The sequence below is a fragment of the Dipodomys spectabilis genome, unplaced genomic scaffold (assembly GCF_019054845.1).
Source record: "Dipodomys spectabilis isolate Male_0828 unplaced genomic scaffold, ASM1905484v1 ptg000210l, whole genome shotgun sequence".
NCBI classification, from domain to species: domain Eukaryota; kingdom Metazoa; phylum Chordata; class Mammalia; order Rodentia; family Heteromyidae; genus Dipodomys; species Dipodomys spectabilis.
This window is the reverse complement of record NW_024870887.1, coordinates 2,093,896-2,105,000: the sequence shown is the minus strand read 5'-3', so window position 1 is coordinate 2,105,000 and position 11,105 is coordinate 2,093,896. Positions and strand designations below refer to the sequence as shown.

Sequence of the window (11,105 nt, the reverse complement as noted above, 5' to 3'; positions counted from 1 at the left end):
GGGCCAACTCTAGCAAAAAAGTAGATAGATCCCCATCAAACAAAACACACTGGGTGTGGTGATTCATACCTATCATTCCAACTATGTAAGTGAAAGGATTGCAGTCTGAGGTTGGCCCTGGGCACAAGTAAGACCCTAACTGAAAAAGGACCTAGAGCAAAAAAAAAGGTTGGAGATGTGTCTGAAATGGTAGAGCGCTTGCCGAACAAACAAGAAAGAAAAGAAAAAGAGGAGGGAGAGGAGGAAAACATAAAATAGGAACCCTAGAGAGTATATCATTTCTTTTGCATTGAGGTCGGACTCGTGTACACATCCTGCCAGCCTTCTCCAAGCAGGTTGTTACCTGTGGGGCTTCGGGGCTAGATGTCCAGAAGGACCGCTATCTTCATTTGAACTTATTCTCATACTTTTGCTTAATGTTTTTTAGTTTGGCTTGCACAGAAAACCCAGACTGTGCCACAGCAGAGGCACAGGCTGAGTGAGCTGCCTTTGCTCTTTCTTTTCCATCTGCTTTATCCCCTTGCTCCTATAAAATTATTCCAGACTTTCCCATGGGAGGGTCTCCTGTGTAACGAGGCCATTCTCACCTGGCCCTGGGGGCACATGACAGAGTGCTGCAGGTGCAGCGTGACAGCCCTGCTGATCTGGCCCGTGGAGTGCAGCCTGACCTACCACTCAAGAGCAGGGCACCACGTGGGAGTTGCTGCCCTTGCAAGGGAAGGGAATTCCAGCATCCACTTCCAGCAAGGACGCAGCCTTTCACAGACTCTCCCACTGTACCTGTTATAAAATGGGTCTATGAGGTCATATGCTTTATTCCTATAGGAATCTTGGGGAATCAGATGAGAGAATGAATATGTGGCGGTGTTTGCACACAAATGTGACAGTGTCTGTGTATTATTTCTCCCTGGTGGGAGTCAGCCCTCCGAGGTTGGTTGCTAGGCCCAGTCTGTCCACTTAAAGGCCTCTGCCTTTCTTGCCAGTGGCCTCTTTCCCACCATTCTTAGACTATTCTTAAGATGCCTTTCATCCCTCCTTTCTTTCCTTCATCTCCCAAGTCCTAGGAGGGGGGCAGTCTCCTGGTTCCCTTCTTTCAAACACAATCATGCACCATGGCTCAGACCCCCTTCTTCTTCAAAGAGGCTGGAGACCTGAGATGACATGTTTTCTCTCCCATCCTCCAGGCTCAGGCCTCAGGGTCCCCACACACATCGCCCACTCACGGAGGCAGTCGCCCCATGCCCATGCCGGTCCGCTCCACGTCTGCCGGCTCCACCCCCACGCACTGCCCACAGGACTCTCTGAGCGGAGTTGGGGGAGACGTGCAGGAGGCCTTCGCGCAAGGTGAGTCCCCTTGAGGGGTGTGTGTGTGTGTTGTGTGTGTGTGTGTGTGTGTGTGTGTATGTTTTCTGAGCTTTACCCAATTTAGATGATGAGTTCATCTTGGCCTTATGCCTCAGATTTATGGGATTAATAAATTGTGTGCAGCCCCTTCTCAGGAGATGGGCTGATCTTCAGTGGGAGGCCTTCAGCTTCCTGTGTGTATGGAAGATAGTGCTCCTGGGTTCTGTGCTCTGTACCCTAGAAAGAGGGACAGCCTTGTGCCTCGGGCTTTGCCCCTGGGAAGGACTGGCTGGAATTAAGGCATGCACTTGGCTTAGACAGGAAAAGTGATAGTGTACACAGGGCAGCTGAAGGTCAGTTGCCTGCAGTTGCCATGGCCATCTGAGGAGCGAGGGGTCTGCCCTCCTTGTACTGGGGAAGGAAGTCTTGGCCGGGGCTAAGAATGTGGAGTTGGGGGCTTTGGGAGCTCCTTCAAAGCTGAGGAGCTCTGGAGTGAGGCGTGCTCTGCATTCCCACAGTAGCATGTGTGTTACACACACAGTAGCTGCGAAGCGTGGACGGGACAGACGTTACTGTCCGGGTAGAGTGGGGTGGGCCCGGGCTCCTGACCTGTGGGGAGCAGGTGGACTTGCGGTGGCCCCATCTCCCCTTAGCTGTTTCACACGTGGGCCCCAAGGCATCGGCCCAGCGCGTGTTGTCCCCACCCACCCACCCTCCCTGCCATCTGCTCTGCCTCCACAGGAAGCAGGAGAAACCTCCGCAATGACCTGCTGGTGGCTGCTGACTCCATCACCAACACCATGTCGTCCCTAGTGAAGGAGCTCCATGCAGGTGACACCCAGAGCTCCTGCCGGCCACCTCCCTGCCCCCTCACACCCACACTGGCAGAAGGGCAGCCAGGCACGCACCTCATCCCACCGTGCAGTTTTCCTTCCAGGAACACATGAGCTCTTCACCCAGCGCACCGCCCACGACCCATGACCACAGAACAGCAGAGACACAGTTGATATGTCTAGTGGAGCAAATCCAGTTCTGAATGTAGGAAATACATCTCTGAAGTGCAGCCAGGCCCCTTCCTCACTCACTTGTTTCCCGCCTGCTTTGTCCACAGCGGTTCTCCCTAGGCCAAACACCGGCTCACTCTGAAGCTATCCTGGACGCCAGCGAGTCAGCACACCCCGCCGGGCTCTACCCGCTGCCCTCTGCTCTCTCCTGTTTCATTCACTTTTGAAACTGTCCTCTCCTTTTGTTCTCCACCAGGCTCTGATTTCACCTGAAGTTCCTGACCTGCCGCTTCCTGCTCTTCCTGCCCAGTCTTATCTGACTTCTTTCTCCATCTCTCCACCACTCGGGCAATACTGCAGTGACTGCTCAGAAACCTCTGCCTTGAGGCCTTTTTCCCTCACATAAAACCCAGGAAAGAGAGAAAGCCAAAGGTCTCTCACGAGCCGTCTACCGCCTCGTATCCCCACACCAGGGATGTAGCCACCGACACTTAGAAACTGTTTTCCACACGGCATGTTACTAAGCGCGTGGGCTCCCCTCCTCACACCAAGGGCCCAGCTCTGTCCCTTGTCACCTAACACAGTGCTTGCTCGTAAGTAGCTTAGCAGGATGATTAAAGTACAAAGTAGTTTTACAGGATTATTATTCAGACACTCTTATGTTAGGCAAGCCTGGGGTGTTTAGCAGGGGAAAGCATTTAAACTCTAGGGTTGTCCTGGGACCAAACCAAGGTCAGGCCCACCTTTGCTCTCAAGACTGGGCATTTTCTTCCAGAAGAGAATATACACGTGGGGTCTGGTTGGTTTTCCCAACTCAGGTCAGGAGCTCTCTGATGCCCCTCCCCATCTGGCCCTGTTTCTCAAGCCCCCATAAAAACCCAGGCTCTCTCCACAGGCATGGAGGTGATGGCCTTTGGGGGTGACTTCACAGATGATTGGAGGGTCTGCTCCCCACCTTCCCTGACAGACCTCCCTCCTGTGTTCAGAGGGAAGTCCTTTAGGGGATTTTAGGCCATGGAAGTAAAGTACACCTATGCACAGTGGCTACTTGTGAGAGTTTATGCTAAATGAGTGGCTGTGCACTTAGCACACTGGGATGAGCATGTGACACCATTGAAAGTGATTGGCCCTCAGTAAACAAAACCATCTACAGTTTCCAACAGCTTCTCAAGCATTACGTGTTGATGGGACACTTCAGTAATGCGTAGTAGGAAAGGGTGGTTGTAACAAAACTGTGTGGTGTTGTTACCAGGTGCTTAAGAGATCCCTCTGGAAATGTGGAGAGCAGTTATCAGAAAAATGATTTGTCTGAAGTCATGCAGCCAGAAATAACAAACTTAGATCTTCAGAACATGAAGCCAGTGCTCTGACCCATCCCAAGATAGGTGTTACTCCCAGGGCTCAGTGAGACTGTGTTTGCCGACTCTGTCCTGTCACTGAGCATTGAAGCCCATGGGCAATGTGGATTTAATCCACATGTTGTATAGCATCCCTGGAAAATACAGAGGTGTTTTGTTCTTGTTACTTTGTTTTATTTTAAGAATCTCACCATGTAGTATAGGTTGGCCTCAAACTGGCAATCTTCCTGCCTCTGACTAAGTGCTGGAATTACCCCATCTGGCATGAAAAGCCAGTTTTTCTGTGAAAAGAAGAGCCTTGCCCATACCAACACCAGTTGATAGTTCACTTGAGTATGGCTTCTCAAGGTTTTGTTAGAATGAAAAGATACTCGGATTATCTTTTTTTTTTCCTTTTTGCCAGTCCTGGTGCTTGAACTCAGGACTTGGGTAATGTCCCTGAGCTTCTCTTGCTCAAGGCTAGTGCTCTACCACTTGAGCCACAGCACCACTTCCAGCTTTTTCTGTTTATGTGGTACTGAAGAATTAATTGGACCCAAGGCTTCATGCATGCTAAGCAAGTACGTTACCACCAAGCCACATCCCAGTCCCCCAATTACCTTTTCATATACTGTATTCGTATCTATAGCTTTCCTCATCTTTTCAAAGATACTTTAAATTATGGAATTATAGAATTCAAAAAGGTCTTAGAAGTCATTTAATCTAACTTGCTGTCCTATGTAAAAGTCCCCTTGAGTATTTCCAACCAACTCATTCATGACCAACTAGAATCGCTAGAAAGTTCCTTATTGAAGAACAAGATCAGCGTTTTCGTAGCTGCTGTATCCTTGCCCCCATAAAGCTGCCCTGAATCAATTAAACCCTTCTTTTCAAGTTTTTGATGCAGCTAGCATGGTTCCCAAATTTTTTCTTCCCAGTCCCCTGGGCCATCCTGAATGTGACATGATTTTTACTTCTCTCCTGTTCAGCTGCACCACAATATGTTCCAGTTAGGTGAACCTCCCTCCCCGCCCCCATGTGGGGGTTTGTCCCTACAGAACAAGGATCTGGACTGCCTTTTGGTGCGTCCTGGGAAACACTCCTAGATGGCATGGGCACTGTACCACATGGGAAACAAATGCGGGCATTTTCAGTTTGCTCTCGGCTAAAATGTCTAGTGGAGTGTCCTTTTACTTTTTTACTTATTTTTTTTGCCAGTCCTGGAGCTTGACCTCAGGGCACTGTCCCTAAGTTTTACTCGAAGCAAGCTCTCTACCACTTGAGCCACAGTGCCACTTCTGGCCTTTTCTGTTTATGTGGTACTGAGGAATCAAACCCAAGGCCTCATGCATGCTAGGCAAGCACTCTACCATTGAGCCACATTCCCAGTCTGGGTGTCCTTTTAACAGAAGCTAGTGCTATTCTAGGTATTCGTCAACCATATATTTTTATGGTTGCTTTCTTGTACGTGAATGTAAGATATTAGGTGTCTCCCTGGTAGATATCACCATTAAAAAAAAGAAGTCACCCAATCCCTCTGGTCATCAGAGAAGCCAGCAGCAGGGTGGGTAGCACCAGGCTGCTCCGCTTCTTATGGACTCAGGGTTCCTGGACTTACATGAAATCGTGCTGGGGCAAGAACCTCACCAGGCACAGGCTAGGCGAGTTTATGCCTCCTGGAGACTGCAGGACTTTAGTGAGTTAGCTCCCTCCAGCCACACTGCCTGAGTTACCCTGCTCAACCTTCTTCCATGCTTGTGCTGAGCAGAAGGCTCATTGGTCTCCTTGGACTTGTTTTACAGCAGAGGAAGGTACAGAGGAAGAAGAAGAGAAGATGCAGAATGGGAAAGACAGAGGTAAAGGCAGCTCAGCAGGTCCTGTAGTTTGAATGGGAGCCCAAGCTATCGATTGGTAGATGCCATAATCCTCCCACTTTGCTTCTTCCCTCCTTCCTGCTCTACCTTCCCTGTGCCTGCAGCCCCGGCACTCCCTTCTCCCCGCTCTCTCAGTAGATGCCCAAGGTTTGCCAACCAGTGGTCAAGTCAGCCGATAACACCAACTTCCTGATCTCTTTAGAATGCTTCAGGAAGTAGATACAAGCAAAACATTGCCCCTGGCCTCAAGGAGTTAATCATCTAGTTAGAAAAGCAAAACTAAGATATGTAAAATAAGTGACAGCAGAAAAAGTTGATCATACTTTAAATGTATAATAATAAGGGTTTCCAGAAAGAAGGGATTATCCAGGGTAGAATAGCCAAGTGGTTTTGTTACTTCCTGGGAGCTAAAGACAAGAAAGAACTGTGTGCAGGAGATACATACTTGTTGTGTGGGAGGAGGGCTGTGCTAAATGATTTTCATGTCTGATCTCACTTAATCCTTAACAGCACTGTGAGCTGTGCATACCACATTTTAGTCATGAAGACGTAGGTTCTGTGGGACTTCATGGAGTTCCTGAATGTCAGTGACTGGGCTTGAATTGGGTTTGTCTGATTCCTGACTTCATGCCCTTGATCTCTGTCCTTTGGTGTTGTGCTGAACAGATAACAGAATTCTCTTAGGATATTTGAGAGTCATCTGTAGTTTTGATCATATATTAGCATATCCGCTGCTGGATTCCTCCAGTACATAATGCCCGAGGCAGAGCTTTCAGTCTGTTGTTGGTGTTGTTTTCCCAATGCCTGTCACTTAGTACGATGTCAGTCAGTGAACCTGTCTGAGGACACGAATAGAGTGATAAGAAATGGAGAAGCCTCAGGAGGGAGAGGGACCTACGGGCCCTGAAACACGGCCTTCTCCTCTGGCTTCCCCACCCCAGCAGGGGGTAGAAATGTAGACAGAGCTCACAAGTGTGGATAACTGGATTGGTAATGAGTGGCAGACCCTGGGTCTACCCCAAGGCATATCCAACTCCAAGCCCCATGCAGAATGAGTCGGCTAGGTGAAATGTGTATATCTGCGGTGAAAAGCAGTGGAGGGGAAGGCAAGGGAAGGAACAAGTTGGGAGGGGAAGCCTGGTAGTGGCGCTGAAGCATTCTTTGCCCATGTAGGCTGGTGTGGATAAAAGAAGGAGGTCTCGGAGTCTCAGGGAAGGAATTGATCAGTGAGGAGAGGACAAACCTCCTGCAGATGCAGAAACCATCTAGTGAGCAGTGAGCCAGGGCGAAGTGGAAGAAATGGACAGCAGCTGGTTGAGCATGGCAATGGCACACCAGCCCCCACAGCAGGCGCCAGAAGTAGAAAAAGTGGTTCAGTCTCGAGGAAGGTAGAGACCACTGATGCTCTGGGCAGGTAGGAAGGCCACAGGGCAAGTAGGGTCAGGAGACTCTCACAGATAAATGTCCACTTCTGTAAATAGCATGCCCCAAACACACACCCCAGCATGCGCACACTGACCAAATCCCAGCATTCCTGTGGAATGTCCTTGGCTGAGGGCAACACAGCTGCTGGGCTGGCCTCCCCTCCCACATGCCCTTCCTGGCCCAGTAGCTTCTCCTCTGCCTCTTCTCAGGACTCTGCCCCAGCCTCCCAGGCCTTGCTCAGACCATGAACCATGGCTCTCAGTGCTGGTTCAAGTCTGAACCAGCTGAACCATCCTGAAGAACTGGGATGGGTTCCTTTGGCCACACAGATCTCTGGCCCAGAGACTTTCTGTCTATGCACCTGACTTGCCCTGTCAACATCTTTTCTGTCTTGCTGCTTGCCCTTGGCCTCTGCTCACCCTTGTCTGGAGCTTCTGTGTGTTTCTGTGAAGCCTTTAAGGGACTCCATACATTTCAGTTTCTATGGCTTTGGGTTGTCATTCCTGAAGGCAAGAGTGAAAGAGTTAGCTGGGGTGAGAAATAATTAAAAGAAGAAAAGTTTGATTTTCAGTATGGCCTGTGTCCTGTAGTACAGTATGACTCTTAGTGTGGATGTCCTTATGGGACCAGGTGTTTCTGGGGTGGCCTTCTGGCCCTCTGCCATGATGTAGGCAAGAGTGTACTGTGCACAGACCTAGCACTGACTGTAGTCACTGGGCATGCGTTCAAGATCAGAAACTGCTAACCCTTCATTGGAGTTGGACTCATGCTCTCCTAATACAAACAACATGGTCAGCTTTTGTCCCATGTACATGGTCTGCTCAACACAAAAGCCATGAGCCCAATGGTCACGACCAAACTAGAACTCCCATCCATGTCCCCCTCTGCTCCCACTCTGCATGTGCTACTGTGACTCTTGCTCGCTAATCCCAAATATTGCTGCTGCATTGGGGTACTCTTCTTACTGTGCATCTGCCCAACCTCTCACCCCAAGTGTAAACAAGACCACACAGATAAGGCCTGGACCCCCCCCCCCATACTCCCCATTCTGCCTAAGCACCTTAATACATCTCAGCTGCTCCAGTATCTCATTCTGTGCTGCTGTGTCCTTCAGAATCTCCAGAATTGCCTTCCCGGCTCAGGGCTCTAGTCTAGTTTGCACACTGAAGAAACCCTGGTGCATGTCTGGATAGCAGTGGCCCTGGCTTTGGGCACACCCAGGCCCTGAGGGCCCCGTGTGAGCAGGAGCAGGCCTGGGCATGTCAGAACAGAGGTGTCTATAGGAAGGAAATTCTGCCCAGTCACACGTACTTTTTTCCACGTATTCACTTCCAGAACCAGGAAGCGCCTCCCTTGCACAAGCCTCCTTAGATCCATCCCACTGTTTGCCTTCTCGAAGGCATCCATCCCCATGGCTGACTTGTGTCAGCTGAGTAGCGGGCTGTAGATGACACGACTCACCTGTTATCACACCTGGTCAGGAAAAACGTTGACAAAGGGGAAAGGCAAGTCCAGAAATCTCTGGGCTGGGTGGGTCAGGAAGGCCCCTGGAGAAAATCCTGGGGCTTTGAAGAGCCTGGGTGTGACCTTGCTCTTATTTCTGCCCATGCTGCCACAGGTTAGCAGAGGAGCGGGACACAGGAAGCGCGGGTGAGTACCACGTGGCCTCCACCTTCCTTCTGGAACGCCTCCGTTCCCCTTCCCCTTTGTTCAGTCACAGGTCCTGAGCCACAGCTGTCCAAACAAGCTAACTTAAAATTAGGATGCCTGAAAGAGCCTGACTGCGCCTTTCCTCCACCCCAGCCCTGCCACCAAGCCAGCTTTGCTCTGTTGCCTGGCTATGACCTGTCTTATACTTCATGTCCATGGGCTGGCCTCAGGCATGGCCTGGCAGCACCAACACTGCTATCTGAGCATGCGGTAGAGGGCCAGCCGAGCGCAGCCACCTCCCTTGTACTGCCGCTGCTGCTCCCATCCCTCAAGCCACGGACCACCCCATAGCAGAGTCCTCCGGTCCCCTGCTCAGTCCCTGACCCATAGACATGTCAGGGCTGTGCAGGACTGAACCAACTAGAAAGCAGACCAACAGTCTGACTGAGCTCCTCTCTTCCCCAAAGAATGGAGGAACCGAAGCACAGCCATCCCCAGTGGCTGAGTCCCATTTTTCCTTCTCTAGACCTCCACTCTGATCCCAGCTCCAAGACATTGCAATCTCTGATGCCCTCAATGGAGGGACACAAGAGCAGCAAGTACTTATTTCTGGGGAAGCCTCCCTTTCAGGGGAGCAGCCATGAGAGGCCTTCTTTCTTGGGTTCTCCCTGCCCTGACGCCTTGACTTCTTAGCTTGAAAAACTAGCCATCATCTTCAGTTCCAGATCTCCAGAAAAGCCAGGGCTGCAGACCCACAGTCCAGAACAGGAACTTCCCAGACCCTGCCATCCAGGAACTGCCTCTGGGCATTCTGACTCTCCTGGCTGCACAGCCCTCTGGGACCATCCTGACCCTTGCCCTCCCCCACAGCATCAGCCTGCATACTGGTGGGCAGACATGCTTCGGAAGAGCAGCCTCACTTTCAGACTAGGAGAGGGGCTTTTCCCTCTGCTTCTGGGCACATGAAAGCCAGGTCCTTTCTGCACGCAGCAAGGCCCGGCTGCCCCACCAGCTGGGGAGATCTTGGAGCAGACTTGCCTTCCTGCAGAGAGTGCCAGGCCTCTCTGTCCCCAGGGCAGAGGGACTGGGTGGAAAGGAGGTGTGTGAGCGCCATCTGGCCTACTCCTCTCTGTGCACATGAGGAAACCAAGGCCCACACCCAGGAGGAGCTCAGTGCCAGAGCTGGAATCAGAGCTGGCCGTCTGCTTTCAGCTCCTGCCCTCTTTGACCCACATCAGGAGTTAGGAGAAATCAACAGGGAGAGTAAGAGAAAATGCAACAATCTGAAAGCCACAGCTCCTTGCAGTCCGAAGGCCTCTTCTGTGATGGCGCTCGCTAGAGCTTCCGTCCTGCCCGCTCAGCATGCCCTTCTCCACAGTTCTTCCCAAGAAACCACTACATCCCAAACCTGCCATCCACAAGCCAGTTCTTTCTTTTTCACAGGAGCCATTTTCTGACCCTGTGACATCTCCCATCAGGATAGAGAAGGCCCCTCACCCCAACTTTGAAAGGCTGAGCCCCTCCCTGCAGCTCCGCTGGCTCACAGCTAGTGCCCGTGACTAACCGTGAGTCTGTCCTGCACAGGCCCAGAAGACAGAGGAGCAAGCTGGCACAACCAGACGAAGGGAAGGTCTTCCCCCAGAGGCACATTCCTATCCATCTATCCACTGCACACCTGGACTGGGCTTGCAGGCTGCCAGACGTCACTCCGCAGCCAGAGAGAGGGGAGCCAGGCTGGTGGGAAGTGGGGAGGGACGGCCAAGAGCCACAGCTGGTGGGCCTTCCCCTCCACAGCCCTGCATGTACTAGCTGCTTCCTTCCTCCCCTCAGGGCATGGTTCATCTCTGCATCAGGAATTTACCAGGAGATTGAAAAAAAAAGAAAGAAAAGGAAAAGCACTAAAGCTGTGTGTGTTTGTGACCTGATGAATCTCCTGGCACCTGGCCGGCACGTGGCACATTCCCCCTAGTATAGGGGCCCAGGTTTCCTCCTTACCTCTGACCTTTAAAAGCCAACAGGTCGTCGTCTTCGGTCTATGCGAAGAAAGCTGCAGGACCTGCGCAGTTCTATAGACATTCACACCCTGGCCACAGTGCTAAAAATAGCCTCCTTCCTTTCTCACACTGCTGAGGCTTCCGCCCGCCCGCCCGCCCGGTGAGCCAGCCCGGTGCAGTGCGCGCGGGCTGCTGCTCAGGCTGCAGCCTGGCCCGGGTGGAGAGCCCAGCTGCGTGCTGACCACAGGGCCGGACATGGCCACCAGGGGGCGCTGTCCGGGCGATGCTCTCACAGTCCTGCCCTCGGGTTCTGTGCGGCCTAGACACACGTGATCATCAAGTCCAAATCACCGTGATTTTCATTTATTTTCTTCTGCTCCCTGGGCTCCAGGATGTTATTTTTAGTGGAAGAGCTGCTATAAATATTTATAAAGGGCAGTGGCTGGAATGAAGTGAGAGGCCCCTACAGCTGGCTCT

General features: G+C 51.6%; 1 protein-coding gene and 1 long non-coding RNA gene across 4 annotated transcripts in view; one reads left to right on the top strand and one right to left on the bottom strand.

Moving 5' to 3' along the window:
* Dtnb (dystrobrevin beta) overlaps nt 1–10,282 on the top strand; it is a 199,708-nt gene extending 189,426 nt beyond the window's left edge. For 2 of the 3 annotated variants that reach the window (XM_042696649.1, XM_042696651.1), the window contains exons 16-20: nt 1,185–1,344; nt 2,086–2,175; nt 5,488–5,541; nt 8,603–8,634; nt 10,219–10,282. In XM_042696649.1, the coding sequence (XP_042552583.1) occupies nt 1,185–1,344; nt 2,086–2,175; nt 5,488–5,541; nt 8,603–8,607 (309 nt within the window). In that variant the 3' untranslated portion in view covers nt 8,608–8,634; nt 10,219–10,282. The remainder of the gene's footprint in view (nt 1–1,184; nt 1,345–2,085; nt 2,176–5,487; nt 5,542–8,602; nt 8,635–10,218) is intronic. The other variant, XM_042696652.1, reaches the window with a different exon arrangement.
* LOC122122458 overlaps nt 1–10,770 on the bottom strand; it is a 58,747-nt gene extending 47,977 nt beyond the window's left edge. Inside the window, exon 1 of the long non-coding RNA XR_006150159.1 lies at nt 10,630–10,770. This is a non-coding gene — a long non-coding RNA (uncharacterized LOC122122458). The remainder of the gene's footprint in view (nt 1–10,629) is intronic.
* Between the last annotated feature and the right edge of the window lie 335 nt (nt 10,771–11,105).